Genomic DNA, 21,399 nt, shown 5'->3' with positions numbered 1-21,399 from the left:
AGGTGACCTACCATTGGCAGGGGGTGGGATCTTCTGATCCTGCTGCTGTCCGGAGGTTTCCCATTCTACAACCCCCCCCCCCCCCCCCCCCCCCCCCCCTTCCCACACAGGAAACATGCCAGGGATTTGCTGTTGACAGGACTGAAAGATTCACTGGCGGGAAAATTCCAGCCTAAGTGTCACTATTGCCAAGGTTCTCCATGTCCCCAGTGTCACGAAGGTTGGGTCTGTAGGGTTGCCAACTGCAATCAAGTGTACTCCTGGATGTTTCGTCATGAGTAAATCCTGTTCCCTGCTCCGGCCATTAGTCGGCCAACACATCTATCTTTGTGACCCATTGCTTCCTATGCCAATTGGGATTTCATACAGCAGTGCGCTAGAGTGTCCAGGCCAATCCTGGGAGGTTGGCAAGCCCCACGGGTCAAGACATTTTGCTGTGGAAGGCTCCATTCAGCTGGACTGCTAAAAGCTTTCAAAAAGGGTAAAGAAACACCTTTGGATTCATGGGACTGGAAAAAAAAACCCAGCTTAAAACCCCTGCCTGGGTTGTTCATCGAAATCAAGTTAGAAGCCCCATATTAATTCAGTTAAATGCTGAGAAAAATGTCTCATTTTGTAATTAATGCAAATCTGTTCATTTATTAGAGTTCATTCAATATAAACATCTTAAAGATAGTCAACATTAATCACATTGTGAATAAAAAAAGTTACAAAGTTGGCTCTTGGTCCAGGAATTGGGAATATGTATTCACCCCTACAGACACATTCATCGGGGCATTAAAATTGAAGTCAGAAGTCATACTGAACAGAAGCATAAAGGCCACCAAAAACATCTTAAAGTTTTTAAACCTCATTTTGAATGAAAGATTAATAACCACCTACACGACAGAGTATTCCTCGAGTCAACATTTTTTAAAAAGTGCAGCTCTGAAAAAAAAAAATTGTCTTTGGGCCAAAAAAGAAATGGGTGCTTAAATTGTGCAAAAGTGTGTGACATCTTTACGAACAGGTGACTGATATTATACAAGTAGCTCTGTTTATCAGCTTGAGGAGCTACGGAGTGGGATGTGGAAGGTCTGCTTCAGGAGATATTTGAATATTTAAAAGTAGCAAGATTCCTGGCCCAATCTTGCCCTCAGACCAAAAAAAAATAAGGGTGCTTTAATTGTGTCGCAGGGTGTAATATCTTTGACCGATTTCATACAAGTCACTCCGTTCATCATCTTTGAGGGGCTACGGGGTGCCATGTGGAAGGTTCACTTCCGGGATGTTTGGATATTTAAAAATGTAGCAAGATTCCCGGCCTGGTTTCGTTGACATCAGCGCAAAGTAAAATTTCCCTTTTCCGTAGACTGATGTAGTTCACATTCTGTTACTGTCACGCAGAGGCCTCTGCTACTCAAAGTGAGCTCAGGTATGTTTGTGAACCTACTCCACCTCAAAACAGACTTTGGAACATGCTGCTTCATGTGGGAGCAACAAGAATAAAGTGATATAAAACTGAGTTTCTGCAGCCAAAAAAGGAAAAAAGGTGCATCAAACCACTGGTTAGAAAAAGTGCTGAAGACATTAAAATATCACGGTGAGAATAGTGTATCAAGACCCCTTCAATCATTATTACTGACCTCAATTCCATAATCACATGGGTTTTTCTTAAATAAAGAAAATGAAGCGATCACGCACAAAGTGACCTACTCCCTGCACATTCAAAGATTTCTACATTCAAGACAGTCATTAAAGCATCAACCTTGTACCTCCACACACCACAGAGCTGACTGAAAGAGGTAGATTCTAACCCAGCTCCAAAGCACGAGGTATCATTGATCTAAAGCAATGAGGTTCAGGATGTCAAGATGCGTTGTACAAGGTTATTTTAGTGTCTCTTATTCTACGGTGTCTGGTTCCAAGCTTCGATTCATCAATTAATTGCTCCATAGTCACTGGAATCGATGCTCTCCTCAGTTGCAGATGATCCGACCACTTCAATATCACGATCTACACGTTCAAAAAGGGGAGACAAAAAGAGACATGAGCAAATTAAAATCAAAATGCAAAGAGTAACAGCTTCAAAATTGATTTTTTTTTTTTTTAATTTCATTCATGGGACATGGGCATTGCTGGTTGGCCTGCATTTATTGCCCATCCCTAGCTGCCCAAGGGCAGTTGAGAGTCAACCACATTGCTGTGGATCTGGAGTCACATGTAGGCCAGACCAGGTAAGGATGGCGGATTTCCTTCCCTAAAAAAAAGGACATTAGTGAATCAAATCTCAAATGCTGAATCTTGCTCTTCAATGCTCGGCGCCAAAGTTTGGTAGAACACAAACATTCACCACAAAGCAGGGAATAAGCTGCATTGGATTTTCTCTTCATTATAATTTAAGGAATCGGATCCAAACCAAAAACAAAACCGACCAAACCAGCTAAGTTTACAAAGATCTTTGAAAGTAGTTTTTTTTATTCATTCATGGGACATGGGCATTTGTTGCCCATCCTTAGTTGCCTGAGGGCAGTTGAGAATCAACCACATTTGCTGTGGCTCTGGAGCCACATTTAGGCCAGACCAGGTAAGGACGGCCAATTTCCTTCCCTGAAGGATATCAGTGAACCAAATGTTTTTTTGACAATCGGCAATGGTTTCACAGTCATCAGTAGATTCTTAATTCCAGATTTTCTTAATTCCAGATTTTCTTAATTCCAGATTTTCTTGATTCCAGATTTTCTTGATTGAATTCAAATTTCACCATCTGCCATGGTGGGATTCGAACCTGGATCCCCAGCACATTAGCAGTGTTTCTGGATGAATAGTCGAGCAATAATATCACTAGGCTATTGCCTCCCCTAAAGTATAAAAGGAGCAGAGTTCGGTGACCTAAACTTTGTGCTGGAGCTTATTCCAAGCTCCATTGGATATTTTACCCTGTTTTATTTAGAGAGGGGCATCACTGAAAGAGCCATGACTACAGCACAGGAGGCTGCTATTCAGCCACTGGAGATCATGTCGGTGCTCTCTCTGGAGCAATCCAACCAATCCCATTCCCCATAGTCCTGCAAGTTTACTGCTTTCAAATGAATTCAATTTCCTTTTGGAATCTTTGATAGTGTCCACACCTCCATCACCCTTTGCACATGATTAGAAGCACACAGAGTTCTGGACGCTTGTGCACACAATTCCAGGCGATTACCACTCTCTGCACAGAAAGGTTCTTCATCATATCCTTTCCTGCATCTCTTGCCCAAAATGTCCCCTCGTCCTTGTGCCATCAGCTACTGGACACTGCTTTTGTTTACCTTATCTAAGCTGGTCAGAATAGTGTACGTGCTCCATCATAAAAAAGGTCAGGAGGGGGGATGGCGATGATTAACAGCATCATTCACAACTCAGATACTGAAGCACCAAGACCTGGACAATATTCAGTCTGGGCTGCTAAGCCCCAAACATTCATGCTACACAACTGCCAGGGAATGACCATCTCCAACGAAGAGAGATTCTAACCACCTCCCCTTAATCAGTGGCATTACCATCACTGAATCCCCCACTACCCATCAACATAGAGGGTTACCATAGACCAGAATGATCTGTACCAACTCCAAAATGCACTCCGGGAACTCAGCAAGGTTCCTTATTCAGCAACTTCCAAACCCACAACCACTACTATTTAGAAGGACAAGGGCAGCAGAAGCAAGGGGAAATAACTACCTGGAAGTTCCCCTCCAAGTCACTCACCATTCTGACTTGGAAATATATTGCTGTTTTTTTCATTGCCGCAGGGTCAAAATCCTGGAACACCCTCCCTACACCTCATGGAGTGCTTCAAGAAGCAGCTAACTACCATCTTCAAGGACAATTAGGGATGAGCAACATACGCTGGCATAACCAGCAAGACCCACATCCCAAAGAATAAAGACTCCATCTCCTTTGCTCCAAGGAGAGCAACTTCATCCTAACACATCCCTGGAATCATTCTGGGAAATCTCCTCTGCAACCTCTCAAAGCCACCCTAAAGGTGTGATGCCCAGAACTGGATGCAATACCTTAGGTGAAGAAGAAATGTGTAGCCCTCATTATAGAAAGACCAAGGTGACATTTATTACAGCCACAGGAAAACCAATTTGCCCCCAATTTCCCCAATGTAAAAAATAAAGCTCGAGACTAATCCTCTAGCAATCTTTCCATCACATTTAAAACATAGTTAGAGTCATAGATTTACAGCATGGAAACGGGCACTTTGGCCCAACTTGTCCATGCTGCCCCTTTTTTAAAAAAACAAACTCCTAAGCTAGTCCCAATTGCCCATGTTTGGCCCATATCTCTCTATACCTATCAAAGTTCATAGGTACTTTGCGGCATCTTATGCTCATACGAAAAAGTCCAACTGTTAAAAAAAAACAGAATTTCATTAAAAGTTATGAAATATCTGCAGTCAAGAGTCAGCAATTGTACCGCAAAAGGATAAGATGCACATCTAAGCACTGCTGCTTCACAGCACCAGGACCCGGGTTCGATTCCCAGCTTGGGTCAGTGTCTGTGTGGAATTTGCATGTTCTCCCCGTGTCTGCGTGGGTTTCTTCCGGGTGCTCTGGTTTCCTCCCACATTCTGAAAGACGAGCTGGTTAGGTGCATTGACCCAAACAGGCGCCGGAGTGTGACGACTAGGGGAATTTCACAGTAACTTCATTGCAGGTGTTAAAGCAAGCCATACTTGTGACTAATAAATAAAAACTTTAACTTTTAAGCAGATGCCCAAACCTGGTGACTGACTCAGCACATAACCACCCTGTCACCCACCGAAAAAGATTATATCAACCCGACCCTGCCAGCACAAACAACGATTTGGTCCTCCTGCAAACCACACCATATTTATCAGATAAAAACAAAATACTGCGGGATGCTGGAATCTGAAACAAAAACAGAAAATGCTGGAAAATCTCAGTAGGTCTGACATTTGACAAGAGAGAGAATGGAGCCAACGTTTCGAGTCAGGGCGCTGACGAAGGGCCATCCAGACTCGAAATGTTCATCATATTTATCAGGACTGCTTCAATACATGCTTGCAAACTTTACAGCATCCAAGAGCTGTCTGGTTGCCTCTGCACAAAGCATTGCGGAGAAGCATTAGTACACCAGAGTGGCCTTGCAGTTTAAATTAGGCAACCAAAATGGGAGTACGGAACGTTCTTGGATGAGGGAGCAAGTGAATTCTGTGGCAACTGCTTCTCAACAATGAAGGATCTGGATTTGCTTAAAACCTCAAACTGTGCACATGACCTGAACAGTAAACTAAACAAAGGAAGGTCAGTTTGGTGGTGGAAAATCTGCGCTGTAAACATTAGCCACACAAGAGGAACTATATAAAAATGGCAACGCCAATTCATAGAATCCTACAGTGCAGAAGGAGGCCATTCAGCCCATCAAGTCTGAACCAACCACGATCCCACCCAAGCCCCATAAACCCCATACATTTACCCTAGCTAGTCCCCCTGACTCTAAGGGGCAATTTAGCATGGCCAATCCACCTAACTTGCACATCTTTGGATTGTGGGAGGAAAGCCACGCAGACACAGGGAGAAAGTGCAAACTCCACACAGACAGTGACCCAAGCTGGGAATTGAACCCAGGTCCCTGGCACTAAGGCAGCAGTGTTAACCACTGTGCCACCCCTTAACCCCATCCAGGCCCCATCCCTGTAACTCCTTGCATTTACCTGGCTAATCCCCCTGACACTAAGGGGCAATTTAGCATGGCCAAGCCACCTAACCTGCACAGTTTTGGACTGTGGGGGGAAACTGGAGCACCTGGGAGGAAACCCACGCAGACACTGGGAGAACATGCAGACTCAGTACAGTCAGTCATTGCAGGCCAGAATCAAACCCGGGTCCCTGGTGCTGAGAGGCAGCAGTGCTAACCACTGTGCCACCGTGTTGTCGATTCGCTTCTATTCTGGTTAGTGAATGAATTTCTAGGCATCATGACGTTACACGTTTATTTTTTGGTTCTGCTCTCAATAAGTGCATTACAGATGTCGGAAACCATCGTCATCATTCGCTGCAACAATTCAGTTCATGTCCAGTCACTATGGGAGTCTTCCTCCCTCCCCACCCCCAATCAACACACTGGCACTCTAAACATAATAGTTACCAATAAAGTAATGAACCCTGAAAAGAGACAAAGACAAAAACGTTAACAACCAACATTAATGGACCTCTTGATTAATGTTCCTTCAGAGTTTAATGTTTTTTTTAAACTCACATGCTCCTAGCACAGATGTTGTGCTCCACAGTACATTTAGCATTGGGTGGGATTATGGATGGTTCACCTATTTAAAACCTAGTCCGTCTTAGCTTCAAATCATCCAAACGGGGAAAGTGACTGCATTCCCACTTTGAGACATGGCTCATGTTTTAGTTTTTAAAAAAAGGCCAAATTTTCAAAAATTGCTGCAATGTTTAAGAACGTGTTTTACATGAATTAGATCAACTTTTAAAACTGAAATAATTTTCTAAATTTCCCTCTTTCCAGTTAGAGTATTAAAAAACGTCCTGGAGGTCTTAAATTATGCGTTGAGCGATAAATTGGCTGATTTAATGGTCTATTTAAAAATCTGCACTTGTGACTCGTGGTAAACGTGCGTTTAAAATGTTTTTTGGCATTCGGAGTCGTTTCCTGAAGTGAGTTTTAGTACACTATTTCAAAGTACTCAGATTGTCCAAACAAGCTTAAAGATTGACATTTCTGGATTAATCATTTTTTATTAAAAAAACTTTACATTGTAGGGAAAGAATTTAAACTGTAACACGGTGGCAGTGGTTAGAAAGAATACTTATGAAACAGCTGAAGTGAAATTAAAACTCGAGTCCATCTGGCATTATACAATACAGGACATAGCACAATTTATATCCTGTACATGTAACAAGTGTACATTATTACCATAAATTTGGGTAAGGGATATTGCTAGAGATTTGAGGTTCTTGCACAACAGTATGAGAGAGGACGTTAAAACAGAGTTATTTTGCTATGGTGACACATCTGTACCATGAGCGTTTACTAGTTTTCATAATAAAAGTTTAGCATTTTTTTAAAAAATCAACAAGTTTAGTATTCATATGAATAGCAAATCCATACAAAACCGCAACGAACAGCCAGAAAAACCCCACCTTTGGATCAAATGCAATAGGAATAAAAAGCAAAGTTAGGCTAGAATCAAAACGGATGTTGCCTTTTGGACGAGACGAGGAGAAAGGCCAAATGTTAGCATGGTTCGAACATGAATGGCCACTATTCACAGGATCCATAGCTGTAACTTGAGAATATCCAGTCATTGAACAAGGCCATTACATTAACTGCAATTGAAAAATATTGAGAGCAGATGGCTGTGAAAATGAGCTAAAAGCATAGTTAATTATTAAAGGTCTACCCAATTACAAGCTTCCAATGCCAAGCAGTCATGATTGCATGAAAAGATTATACATGTTTAATGCCAAAAATACAAGCAATAGTTTTAGTTTTGTTCTTACTTCACATTTCAAATAAATATTCAGGCTAACTGCGGCTGAAAAACATTCAACTTTTCTGCATTTTCCTATTAGCTTGTTGCCCCGTGTTATGTTGAAACTGGAAATCAAAAAGATGGCTGAATTCCAGGACCATATTTTCCCTGAAATAACCTGAGCAAGGGGAGCAGGAATGGCTCACATTTACATATAGCACCAATCTTGGGTGAATCCAGTGAATTTCACAATGTTACTTTTTTGGGGGGGGGGGGGGAGGGCATGTAGCCTTATGTAGGGAAGCTCAGCAGCCAATTTGTTGGTTCTCGCAAGCTGCTAGGAGGAAAGAAAGGACTGGATAATCTGGCTAAGGTGATGTTGGTTGAATGATAAATGTTGACCCAGGATAGCTGGTAAACTCTTCAGCTCCTCTTTCAGGGGTTACATGGGGCCCCACTAGAAGTGGTGTCTCCAATGGTGAAACATTCAGTTGTCAGAGGAGGAGGGGAGAGAGAGAGAGAAATACTATTAGGTTGGGAAGATGGTCAAGTCAGGCAGGGAAAAAACAGATCAGCTGCCGTTCTGACCTCTGACTGGCGTTTACAGACCTCCTGGACTCGGGTCCTCCCTAACAATTTGCTTAGCTGTGGGACTGAAATGGCAATAAGGTGATACAGCAAAGGCAGCAGCCCTACAGCCCACCTTACTCCCAACCCACTGAACCCTTGAAGGCCTCGACATCCTTCCCAAAAGGCAACGCCCAGAACGGGGACACAATGACAGCTACGGCCTAACCATTGATTCATAAGGTTTAACATAACCACCTTGCTTTTGTACAATGGCCAGCATTCTCTGATGTCACACAACCTGCCAGTGAGATGAGAATTTGGAGCTCAGCAAAATTTCCATTCATTGCAGTGGGACCGGGGAATCCCAGCTGCAGACGAGGTCGGAGAATTCCGGCCTCTTTACCCCTTGCATAGGAATTCAAGGACCCCAAATGCCGCTTATGGCCTTCTCAACTTGTCCTGCCACCTTCAAACGCCCGTGTACATACTCCCCCCCCCCCCCGTCCCCGTCCCCGAGCCCCCTTTAAATTGTACCATTTAAGTCAGAAATAATCCTACCAAAATTATATCAATATCACTGGTGTTAGATATGTCTGCCCATTTTACCAGCCTACATCCTTCTGAAGTCTATTATCCTCCTCATTTGCTGCATCAAGTTTCATTTAAATGCAAACTTTGCATGTCCCATACACCCAATCCAGATTATTAATATACAATGCTAAAAAGAGCAGTGGTCCTTGTACTGATGTATGGGTAACATCTTTGCATACTTCCTTCCAATTTAAAAAACCAACCCAATGCTACACTTTGCTTTGTCTCTTAGCCAATTTTGTATCCATGTTGCCAATGCCCCTTTAATTCAATGGACTTCAATTTTGAAGCCAGTTACATGGTACCTTATCAAAGGGGTGTAACATTTGTAATATTGTGTCCACTTTGAGGAAATATTAATAACCCGAGAGTCTTGGCTGTGCACCGCAAATATTCATTTAGCTCAAATCATTTGAATTTAGATACATCCCCGAGACTGGCTTGCTGACTTAGGAATGTGTCCAAGCCAAATTTCCTTCTCACGTGTCCTCCCTATAAAGTAGCCATTACATTTAATATCATCTCCTTACAAGGATGAGTTGGGACTCAAGATTAATGAAGAGTACACACAGTACTCTGGTATGTACCTGACATAACTGTAGTACTTTAGAACTGTTGGCCCTAATAATAGCATTCTCTTTCTGCATCAGTCCTAGATTCAAGCCCAACTTCAGAGACTTCAGCCCATAATCGAACCTGACTCGTGAGGGATCTTCTGTAAAGGATATTAAAATAAGGGCTCTGTCAAGAGGGCAGCACAGTGGTTAGTACTGCTGCCTCATGGCACCAGGTTTGATTCTGGTCTTGGGCAACTGTGTGGAGTTTGCACATTCTCCCCTTGCATCTGCTGGTTTCATCCAGTTGCTTCCCACATCCAAAGTTGTGCATGTTAGGTTGATTTGTGTTAGGGGGGGCTAGCAGTGTAAAGATGTGGGGTTATGGGGATAGGGCCTGTGAGAGATGGTCGTCGGTGCAGGCTCAATAGGGCGAACGGTCTCCTTTTGCACTGTAGGGATTCTATGAAAATGTTCTGGTCAATATTTCTCCCTCAACCAACATCAATATTATTATCTGGTCATGTCTGAGCGCTGTGCAGCGATCAGTATTACAAACAGTGAGACCAGCTCAGAAGTAACTTATTGATTAGGAATCCCCCAAAAACTTAAATATGCAACTTGCTGTTGTTTTGGTAGATATTTATGAAGATTATTGCTTGCAACAATTTTAAAGCAAACTATTTTTATTTTATAGCTTTTTTTAAAAAGAGTTTAGAGCTCGATGAGTTAGCTTTATCTTGGAGCTGCTTTTATTTCCTGATTAGTGAATTTTTAAAGAGTTGTTTCATGCAGTAAATTTCATTTTTCTATTTAACCAGCGTAGTTGCAGTCAATCCGAGCTGGCTTTCAACATTTTTAGCATCTTCGTCTCGCCCTGAAATACAGATAAAGGAAATGTTTTTGGTAACCAGAAATTGTACATCGAGTGCACCCATTACAGATTAAATTTGACCAGTTCAGTGCACTCACTGATACATCAGCCATGCAGACAGAACAGGACAGAAGTAGCAGCTCAGCCATAGCCAAATCTGAAGCCAATAGCCCCGCAAATCACAGACACTTTCCTCAAGAGGGGATTTTAGCCTTTTCTTTTTTAAAAAAATGCACCCTTGACATGATTTAAACACAAAAAAGTGAAATGTTCCCCATTGGATACCAGCAATTTCCTACAAACACTCTCAGTACATCAGCAAAAATCACACAGAACAGCAAAGCCGGGCTAATACATTGCCTTCACCAGCTAACAACTTCCCCATTGGGCAGCATGGTGGCACAGTGGATGGTACTGCTGCCTCACAACGTCAGGAACCCGGGTTCAATTCCCGGCTTGGGCCTGTGCAGAGTCTGCGTGGAGCCTGCACGTTCTCCCCGCGTTTCCTCCAGGTGCTCTGGTTTCTTCCCACAGCCCTAAAGACGTGCTGGTTAGGCACATTGACCATGCTAAATTCCTCCTCAGGCGTACCCGAACAGGCGCCAGAGTGTGATGACTTTGGGGGGGGTGGGATTTTCACAGTAACTTCATTGCAGTGTTCATGTAAGCCTACTTGTGACGCCAATAAGTTAAACCATTCTGGCTATAAAATATGTCACACAAAAGAAAGTAACTGTTGCTGGCTGCAACTCTTCACTTTCTGGTTCCTCTAAAATCAGAAAATAATTCAGATCTGTTTGCACTTATCACACGACTGCTGGAAGTAACTTGCGATCGCCGCATTTGAAAACGTCATAAAAAGGCAGTGAGCGTAAAAAAAAAGTGTTAGACCAGTAACACTCATCATGTAGCTCATAAAACAGATGATTTTTGGGATCACTGCAGAGCTAGAAATATGAATCTTGGATTAATCTAGATGTTGGGCATGACTGCTTCATAAAAAGCTGTAGTTCCAGCACACCTACTGCTTCAAGTTCTAGTCACCATACTTTAAGGTGGTCCTCGCAAGGGTGCAGAGTAGCATTACCAGAATGGGCAGGGATGAAGGCATTTTAGCTCAGAGGCTGGGTCCTTCTCGTCTGGGCAATGTAGAAGACAATGATTTCAAAAGGAAATCAGATGGAGACTTACGGGAAGAACCTTGCAGGGGATTGAGCGGGGAAATGGCACACATGGAATTGTTCTACAAGGAGCAGACACAGGCCGAACGTACAGCATTGACTGAAAGCTGCTTGAAAACAAGTTCTAATCTTATTCAGCACCAACCGTTTGGGAAACCGATTGTCAAAACTTCCCAACTAACCGCAGCATTATGAAGCTCGCAACATAAAACACCCAGAATTATTGGTCCTAATGTGATCAACAGCCTTTTTGTAAATTAAACAGAGAAGTCATCCACAATCTGCAGTTAGCAAAATAAAAATTGCATCTATTGTCACATCCAAAACGCGGTCCAAGAAAACTTGGATGGATTAATGAACAACCAGCAAGAACACAACCAACCAAACACACACCACAGTTAAAGGTTGTTTTAAATATCCAGCTCTCAGTGGCCATCTCAACTCGACCAAACTCTGTGCATTTTTTGTACAAAAACAAAACTTCTGAATGATTCCACACACGAGGCAAAGGCAATTGAACCTGTCCTGGGAGAGTTGCCTTTGTGCGCACACTGGTTTTCAGATTCTCTTCTGCTTTATGTCCATCCCTTGCATTGTGGGGTTCCCCTGGGAATCTTCTGTGACATACAACAGACACGGGGCAGGGCTTACAAATCAGAAGTCAAATAGCATGCTCCAAATTATAATTTTTGGTTAGGGTGTATTATAAACCAAGATATTTTAAAAAGTGATCAAAGATTAGAACAAAGAACAATACAGCACAGGAACAGGCCCTTCGGCCCTCCAAGCCTGCGCCGCTCATGTGCCCACTAGACCATTCTTTCGTATCCCTCTATTCCCAGTCTGTTCATATGGCTATCTAGACAAGTCTCAAACGATCCCAGTGTGTCCGCCTCAATCACCTTGCTTGGCAGTGCATTCCAGGCCGCCACCACCCTGTGTAAAATACATCCCCCTGACATCTGTGTTGAACCTTGCTCCCCCTCACCTTGAACCCGTGACCCCTTGTGTTGGTCACCTCTGACTTGGGAAAAAGCTTCCCACTGTTCACCTTATCTATACCCTTCATAATTTTATACACCTCTATTAGGTCACCCCTCATCCTCCGTCTTTCCAGGGAGAACAACCCCAGTTTACCCAATCTCTCCTCATAACTAATCCCTTCCATACCAGGCAACATCCTGGTAAACCTTCTCTGTACTCTCTCCAAAGCCTCCACATCCTTCTGGTAGTGTGGCGACCAGAACTGGACGCAGTATTCCAAATGTGGCCTAACCAACGTTCTATACAGCCGCAACATCATATACCAACTTTTATATTCTATGTCCCGTCCAATAAAGGCAAGCATGCCATATGCCTTCTTGACCACCCTCTCCACCTGTGCTGCCACCTTTAAGGATCTGTGGACTTGTACACCCAGGTCCCTCCGCGTGTCTCTACTCCTGATGGTTCTGCCATTTATTGTATAACTCCCCCTTACATTAGATCTACCGAAATGCATCACTTTGCATTTATCTGCATTAAATTCCATCTGCCATTTCTCCACCCAATGTTCCAGCCTATCTATATCCTGCTGTATTCTCTGACAATGTTCATCACTATCCGCAACTCCAGCAATCTTCGTGTCGTCCGCAAACTTACTGATCACATCAGTTACATCTTCCTCCAAATCATTTATATATATCACAAACAGCAGAGGTCCCAGTACAGAGCCCTGCGGAACACCACTAGTCACAGATCTCCAACTGGAAAAAGACCCCTCCACTGCTACCCTGTCTTCTATGGCTAAGCCAGTTCTCCACCCATCTAGCTAGCTCACGTTTATCCCGAGAGATTTAACCTTTTGCACCAGCCTGCCATGAGGGACCTTGTCAAATGCTTTACTAAAATCCATATAGACGACATCCACGGCCCTTCCCTCGTCAATCTTTTTTGTCACTTCCTCAAAAAACTCAACCAAATTTGTGAGGCATGACCTCCCTCGTACAAAACCATGCGGTCTATCGCTAATGAGATTATTCAGTTCTAAATGTGCATATATCCTATCTCTAAGAATCTTCTCCAACAATTTCCCTACCACGGACGTCAAGCTCACCGGCCTATAATTACCCGGGTTATTCTTGCTACCCTCCTTAAATAACGGGACCACATTTGCTATCCTCCAATCCTCTGGGACCTCACCTGCGTCCAGTGAAGAGACAAAGATTTCTGTTAGAGGCCCAGCAATTTCATCTCTTGCCTCTGAGGAGTCGAGGATAGATGCCATCCGGCCCTGGGGATTGGTCGGTCTTAATGTTTCCTAAAAAACCTAACACTTCCTCCCTTGTAATTGAGATTTTTTCGAACGGGTCAACACATCTGAGACACTACCAGTCAACACGTCCCTCTCCTTTGTGAATACTGATGCAAAGCAGAATTTCCTGCTCAAAGTCCTCCGTCTACAAGCCTGTCAACACTGCTTAAAACCCAAGGAAATCAAAGGGATTTAAAAATAAGAGAGTGATCAGTTTGTAAGCAAAGAGTAACTTTTTTTTAAAAAACATCGAAGTTCATAAGATACAAGAACAGAATTAGGTAGGGCATTCGGCCCATCGAGTCTGCTCTGCCATTTGGTCATGGTTGATATGACCTGTACAAGGGGTTTTAACGTGGGAGAATTGTTTAAACACGTTAGGTGCTGTGTAGAACTGACTACTCTCCTCAGTCACCGGTCACTACTCAACTCTCAGGAACAGTTCCACTCCCAGCCTCATTCCACCACAGGTTTTGCTGCAAAGCAGCCTCCCATCCATTGACTGTCTACACTTCCCGCTGCCTCAGCAAAGCAGCCAGCATAATTAAGGACCCCACACACAGCAGCCATTCTCTCTTCCACCTTCTTCCGTCGGAAAAAGATACGAAAGTCTGAGGTCACGTACCAACCGACTCAAGAACAGCTTCTTCCCTGCTGCCGTCAGACTTTTGAATGGACCTACCAAGTTGATCTTTCTCTACACCCTAGCTATGACTGTAACACTACATTCTGCACTCTCTCCTTTTCCTTCTCTATGAAGAGTATGTTTTGTCTTTTTAGTGCAAGAAATGATACTTTTCACTGTATGTTAATACATGTGACAATAATAAAATCAGTTCAAAATCTTAGTCTATGTAAACACTCCCATTCACCAAACGATTGGCCCCACTCCATTCTCATTTCAAGTCCGACCTATCGCTCTCCAGCTCCTGGAGTCTGCTTTGCATTATCCTGCAGCAGGGACATCACAACTCTCCCAGGAAAGCTTGGGATACACAAGACAAGATGTGGAAACAGAGCAGAGGGAACCCAGGCTTCTCTTGCTGGTGAGAAATACTGAGAGGACCTCAAATTGTAAGATTTATTGAAGGACAACAAAAGCTGCTCAAAATACCCGAAAACCACATTTTAAAAAATACATCCAGTTATTACTTACAACTCCTAATCTTGATTGGCCAAATTCGGATAGCTCCTAAAGCAACAAGTGCTGCACACGCAATGGCACCAGTCACTAATGCCATCACCAGGTGGTAGAACGGATTGCATTGTGCACAGCAACTTTCAGTCCTAAAAAAGAGAAAGAGAAAGAGAAATGTCAGTTGTCTGGAATTTTCCCCCTCACTACCACACCCCCGACCACCCCGAATCAGTGCACACAACTCTCATTTTGAGTGGAGCGTCTAAGTTAAAGTAAAATTTATCACAAGTAGCCTTACATTCACACTGCGATGAAGTTACTGTGAAAATCCCCTACTCGCCACACTCTGGCATCTGTTCAGGTACACAGGGGGTGAATTTAGCATGGCCAATGCACCTAACCAGCACATCTTTCAGATTGTGGGAGGAAGCTGGAGCACCCAGGGGGGGAAACCCATGCAAACACCAGGAGAACGTGCAGATTCCACACAGACAGTGACCCAAGCTGGGAATTGAACCCGGGTCCCTGGCACTGAGGCAGCAGTGCCAACCACTGTGCCGCAATGATTTGTGAATGATGGCCATTAGTTATATTCACAGTTCTGCCATTTCAGTGGAAAGATTATAGGAGAGGGGCAAGACGGATGACAGAGGAAGAAAAGTTGGCTAATTAGGTTTGAATTAAAAATCAAGACCTTCCACACTGGTGTTACATCGCCAATTTTTGATTGACAAGAAATTCGCAGGTTTCTGATTATGTTTGCAAATTATTATTGCCGCACTTTCCCCAGCCTGGGGGTAGTACTAATTCATGGCTGAACAACGCACCTCGGGAAAAATATTTGCGCTTTATAATATTTTGGCAGTCATATCTCAGGTACATAGTTACATCCAGTTCACACCCTTCTGGTCATTCTAGAATCCAGAAAAATCCTGGTCCCAAACATTCTGGACTGGAGGGGTCAGTGTTACTTCCACATGACCCAACCAATCACAAGGCTCGAGAAACCCGAAGTTCATATGAATTGGACTTACTTGCAAGGGTGAAGACTCTGGATAATGATCACCCCAAGACCATTTGCTACTTTGTCCGTGAAACTCATGGAGCCGTAGACAAAGGCCCCACTTTGCTGGAAGGGAGGGGGGGGGGGGGGGGCAAAAAAAAAAAAAACCAAGTTAGAATTCAAGTCACTATTCAGCTCATCTTGGAGATGAAGAACTCCCATATCAATAAGCAGCAGAGCACAATAACACTAACGCAATAGTACACTTTTGGATGCTGTTGGGGGGGGGGGGGGGGACTTAGCAGGGGTAAGCCATGGTGTACAGGTCACTGGCTCAGAGTCTGTCCTTGTGGCTCAGAAGGGAAGGGGGGAGAGGAGTAGAGGATTAGTCATTGGGGACTCCATAGTTAAAGGAACGGATAGGAGATTCTGCGGGAACAAGAGAGACTCGCGGTTGGTGTGTTGCCTCCCAGGAGCCAGAGTCCGCGATGTCTCGGATCGTGTTTTCGATATCCTTAAGGGGGAGGGGGACCAGCCTCAAGTTGTGGTTCACATCGGCACTCAAGACATAGGTAGGAAAAGGGATGGGGATGCAAGGCAGAAATTCAGGGAGTTAGGGTGGAAGCTTACGGCTAGAACAAACAAAGTTGTTATCTCTGGTTTGTTACCCGTGCCACGTGATAGTGAAGAGAGGAATAGGGAGAGAGAGCAGTTGAACACGTGGTTACAGGGATGGTGCAGGAGGGAGGGTTTCAGATACCTGGACAATTGGGGCTCTTTCTGGGGTAGGTGGGACCTCTACAAACAGGATGGTCTGCACTTGAACCAGAGGGGTACCAATATCTTGGGGGGGAAATTTGCGAATGCTCTTCGGGAGGGTTTAAACTAATTCAGCAGGGGGGTGGGTACCTGAATTGTAGCTCCAGTGTACAGGAGGTTGAGAGAAGTGAGGTCATGGATGAGGTTTCAGAGTCGCAGGAGTGTACTGGCAGGCAGGAAGGTGGTTTGAAGTGTGTATACTTCAATGCCAGGAGCATCCGGAATAAGGTGGGTGAGCTTGCAGCATGGGTTGGTACCTGGGATTTCGATGTTGTGGCCATCTCGGAGACATGGATAGAGCAGGGACAGGAATGGTTGTTGCAGGTTCCGGGGTTTAGATGTTTCAGTAAGTGCAGGGAAGGTGGTAAAAGAGGTGGAGGTGTGGCATTGTTAGTCAAGGACAGTATTACGGTGGCAGAAAGGACATTTGATGAGGACTCGTCTACGGAGGTAGTTTGGGCTGAGGTTAGAAACAGGAAAGGAGAGGTCACCCTGTTGAATTTTTTTTATAGACCTCCAAAAAGTTTCAGAGATATAGAGGAAAAGATTGCAAAGATGATTCTGGATAGGAGCGAAAGTAACAGGGTAGTTGTTCTGGGGGACTTTAACTTTACAAATATTGACTGGAAAAGCTATAGTTCGAGTACTTTAGAGGGGTCAGTTTTTGTCCAATGTGTGCAGGAAGGTTTCCTGATACAGTATGTAGATAGACCAACTAGAGGCGAGGCCACATTGGATTTGGTACTGGGTAATGAACCAGGCCAGGTGTTAGATTTGGAGGTGGGTGAGCACTTTGGTGACAGTGACCACAATTCGATTATGTTTACTTTAGCAATGGAAAAGGATAGGTATATACCAAAGGGCAAGAGTTATAGCTGGGAGAAAGGAAATTATGATGCGATTAGGCGAGATTTAGCTGGCATAGGTTGGGGAAGGAAACTGCAGGGGATGGGCATAATTGTAATGTGGAACTTGTTCAAGGAACAGCTACTATGCGTCCTTGATAAATATGTACCTGTCAGGCAGGGAGGAAACAGACGTGTGAGGGAACCGTGGTTTACTAAGGAGGTTGAATCTCTTGTGAAGAGGAAGAAGGAACTTATATTAAGATGAGACGTGAAGGCTCAGTTAGGGCGCTTGAGAGTTACAAGTTAGCCAGGAAGGACCTAAAGAAAAAGAGTTAAGAGCCAGGAGGGGACATGAGAAGTCTTTGGCGGGTAGGATCAAGGAAAACCCTAAAGCTTTCTATAGGTATGTCAGGAGTAAAAGAATGACTAGGGTAAGATTAGGGCCAGTCAAGGACAGGAGTGGGAAGTTGTGCGTGGAGTCTGAAGAGATAGGAGAGGCACTAAATGAATATTTTTCGTCGGTATTCACACTGGAGAGGGACAGTGTTGTTGAGGGAGTACTGAGATGCAGGCTGTTGGACTGGATGGGATTGATGTTCATAAGGAGGAGGTGTTAGCAATTCTGGAAAGGGTAAAAATAGATAAGTCCCCTGGGCCAGATGGGATTTATCCTAGGATTCTCTGGGAGGCTAGAGGGGAGATTGCAGAGCCTTTGGCTTTGATCTTTGTGTCGTCATTGTCTACAGGAACAGTGCCAGAAGACTGGAGGATAGCAAATGTTGTCCCCTTGTTCAAGAAGGGGAGTAGGGACAACCCTGATAATTATAGACTGGTGAGCCTTACTTCTGTTGTGGGCAAAGTTTTGGAAAGGATTATAAGAGAAAGGATTTATAATCACCTAGCAGTGCTAAGGGTGCCAGATTTCTTACCTTCACACAGGAAGAATATAGAATAGAATCCCTACAGTGCAGAAGAGGCCATTTGGCCCATCAAGTCTGCACTGACCACAATCCCACCCAGGCCCTGTTCCCATAACCCCACATATTTACACTGCTAATCCCCCGACACTAGGGTCAATTTAGCATGGCCAATCAACCTAACCCACACATCTTTGGACTGTGGGAAGAAACTGGAGCACCCGGAGGAAACCCACACAGACACAGAGAATGTGCAAACTCCACACAGACAGTGACTGGAGGCCAGCATAGCTAATCCACCTAACATCTTTGGACTGTGGGAGGAAACCCACGCAAACATGGGGAGAATGTGCAAACTCCACACAGATAGTGACCCAAGCCGGGAATCGAACCCGGGTCCCTGGCGCTGTGAGGCAGCAGTGCTAACCACATGTTCTGACTGTCTCTTCAATTTTCACATACAATCCAGACCACCAGAAATAACTTCGCTATTTCCTTCACATGTATTATTCTGCAATGGACCTGGTGTAACTTCTCTAACACTCACTTTCTCATGGTGGTGGAATGATCACTCGAAGACGCCCCAACTGTCCTGACAGCTCCAATCTCCTGGAGTAATTCAGCTTCAAGTTGTTAGCTCAGAAGTCTTCCCTTGTAATACCATATCCATCACTTGAGTGTATCAGATCACTCAGACAATGCTTCCTCACTTGTCCAGAAGTGACTAGTGTCTTGCCTGCTTGTTCAAAGTAGAAGATATTCCCACTTGAGTAATTTGATTAACTATGTGGCAATGGCAATCTTGAAAGTCAATTTGCATTACAACGTAGACTGGTTGTTGATATTTAATGGTGTATAGATGCAGACAAAGAGATACCCATCTGTATTGCTTCACTGCACAGTCCACAGACAAATCTGTCCCAAATAGTGTCATTCAGCACATCTCCAAACACTCAATATTCTGCAAGTCATTTAAGCACAACCGTGAATTGTGCAATTGACTCTCCCTCCTCGGTTTCTTTTATGGAATCTGAAGTATTCTGCAATCACCAAAGGCTTCAAAAAAAAAAAAACAGCTTGCAAAATATCTATGATCTATTCATATATTTTAGTGCCTGGCTTCTCAAGTTGCACTAAACTTTGAGATTAAGTGTTCCCCCACCCCACCAGCATGCTCAGGGGAGTGGGCACCCCAATATCTTCAACTGTTATTGTTTGCCTGAGCAAAATAGGCAAAATGCTCGGCATAGGTGCTCCATCGCTCCACATTTTCAAAGTATCCCATGATGCCAAAAACACCTGTCACTTTTCTGAATGAAGTTTCCCGTATGCACGCTTCACAACACATTTCCAGCAGCTACCTTGATTTTTCTTTCACAGAAGGCTGAGCTTTCAGCCTCTCAATTACACCCAGCTCTATAACTAGTCCACCGCAGATTGTTACTCATGGCCACCAAGCATGTTAGGTCCAGAGCATGTGCGAAAAGCTTCTTGTCCAATTTTTCTGTTCCTGAATTTTCTCCTCCCCAGGTGGATGACATTGAAGTGGAAAGCAGCATAAATCCAGTCTGTGGTGAACTTGTATCGATTTTCTTCCATTTTCTGTCTTTAATCTGGAGTTCATCTAAACCTCAACTGCCTGTGTCCTTGCACTCCCCAAATCCCAATCACTTACCAAGGGTTTTATAAGATAGCTTTCTTTCCAGGTGTGCGCATTCTCCTAGGGACATCACTTCCAGTGAATTCAGCGGAGCTCAGTAAGCCAATAAGAATTAATACAAAATACATAACACCAAGTTCCCTCGTGCTTTTTTTTTGAAGACTGCGTGTGATTGTGAACCAACAAGTAACAGGAACTCAACCCCACTTCTACATTGTTATTTGGAGACGGCACATTATGCGTCCTTCTCATGCATTTGGCAGCAGGTACCAGGATTGAGAGCACGATTGGTGATGCCACATCACCATCGGACACAGTGGGATCGCAGACTGTTGTTTTCCAGTCAGATTCCCGATTATCTATTTACTTTTGTCCAATTCTCTAGAAGGCCTTGATTCACCACACTGTGGCAGTGCCTTCCAGTTTTGAACCACTCACCGAGAAAAGTATTTCCTCAATCACCTTGGTCTATTTTCCTCCCAACCACCTCAAATCCCTTGATTCCCTTAATATCGCAAAAATAATTGACACCAAATCACAGCAGGAGATATTACAAGGGATGGCCAATAGCTGGGTCAAAAGAGGCAGATTAGAAGGAGAAGTTTAGGGAGGGAATTCCGGAGCTTAGAGTCTGGCCACCAGTGGTGGAGCATCTAAAATTGGGAATGTACAAGGTCAGAATTGGAGGAGCAGGAAGTTCTTGAAGGTCAGGTGGAGATGACAGACAGGGAAAGGGGAGGCTATTTGAAAATAAGGACATGAGGAGTACAGGGTTGGTAAGTGATTGGGATTTGGGGAGTGCAAGGACACAGGCAGTGGAGGTTTGGATGAACTCCAGATTAAAGACAGAAAATGGAAGAAAATCGATACAAGTTCACCACAGACTGGATTTATGCTGCTTTCCACTTCAATGTCATCCAAAATGCAAGGTCAAGAACTTGCTACCTCAAGGAATGGTTTAGGCAAATGGCACAGTTGGAAATAAGAGGAAGCCTGGATAAACACTGGGTGGGGGCTGGCCACCATGTTTCCCCACCACGAGGATGGGTTCAATTCTGTCCATTGAGGAATAGGGTGAACAGAACAGAACAGTACAGCACAGAACAGGCCCTTCGGCCCACGATGTTGTGCCGAGCTTTATCTGAAACCAAGATCAAGCTATCCCACTCCCTATCATCCTGGTGTGCTCCATGTGCCTATCCAATAACCGCTTAAATGTTCCTAAAGTGTCTGACTCCACTATCACTGCAGGCAGTCCATTCCACACCCCAACCACTCTCTGCGTAAAGAACCTACCTCTGATATCCTTCCTATATCTCCCACCATGAACCCTATAGTTATGCCCCCTTGTAATAGCTCCATCCACCCGAGGAAATAGTCTTTGAACGTTCACTCTATCTATCCCCTTCATCATTTTATAAACCTCTATTAAGTCTCCCCTCAGCCTCCTCTGCTCCAGAGAGAA

The 21,399-nt window shown here is 44.1% G+C and overlaps 1 protein-coding gene across 2 annotated transcripts in view; it reads right to left on the bottom strand.

Annotated features, from left to right (window-relative positions):
• Positions 1–615: 615 nt before the first annotated feature.
• mfsd12a (major facilitator superfamily domain containing 12a) overlaps positions 616–21,399 on the bottom strand; it is a 78,865-nt gene continuing 58,081 nt past the window's right edge. Inside the window, exons 8-10 of one of the 2 annotated variants that reach the window (XM_078198339.1) lie at positions 15,722–15,816; positions 14,706–14,836; positions 616–1,995 (exon numbers count right to left, since the gene is read on the bottom strand). In XM_078198339.1, the coding sequence (XP_078054465.1) occupies positions 1,919–1,995; positions 14,706–14,836; positions 15,722–15,816 (303 nt within the window). In that variant the 3' untranslated portion in view covers positions 616–1,918. Of the gene's footprint in view, positions 1,996–9,915; positions 10,079–14,705; positions 14,837–15,721; positions 15,817–21,399 lie in introns of those variants that run through there. The other variant, XM_078198340.1, reaches the window with a different exon arrangement.

This window comes from Mustelus asterias, chromosome 26, assembly GCF_964213995.1.
Source record: "Mustelus asterias chromosome 26, sMusAst1.hap1.1, whole genome shotgun sequence".
NCBI lineage: Eukaryota > Metazoa > Chordata > Chondrichthyes > Carcharhiniformes > Triakidae > Mustelus > Mustelus asterias.
The sequence above is the reverse complement of the archived record's forward strand: the minus strand, read 5'-3'. Positions and strand labels throughout refer to the sequence as shown.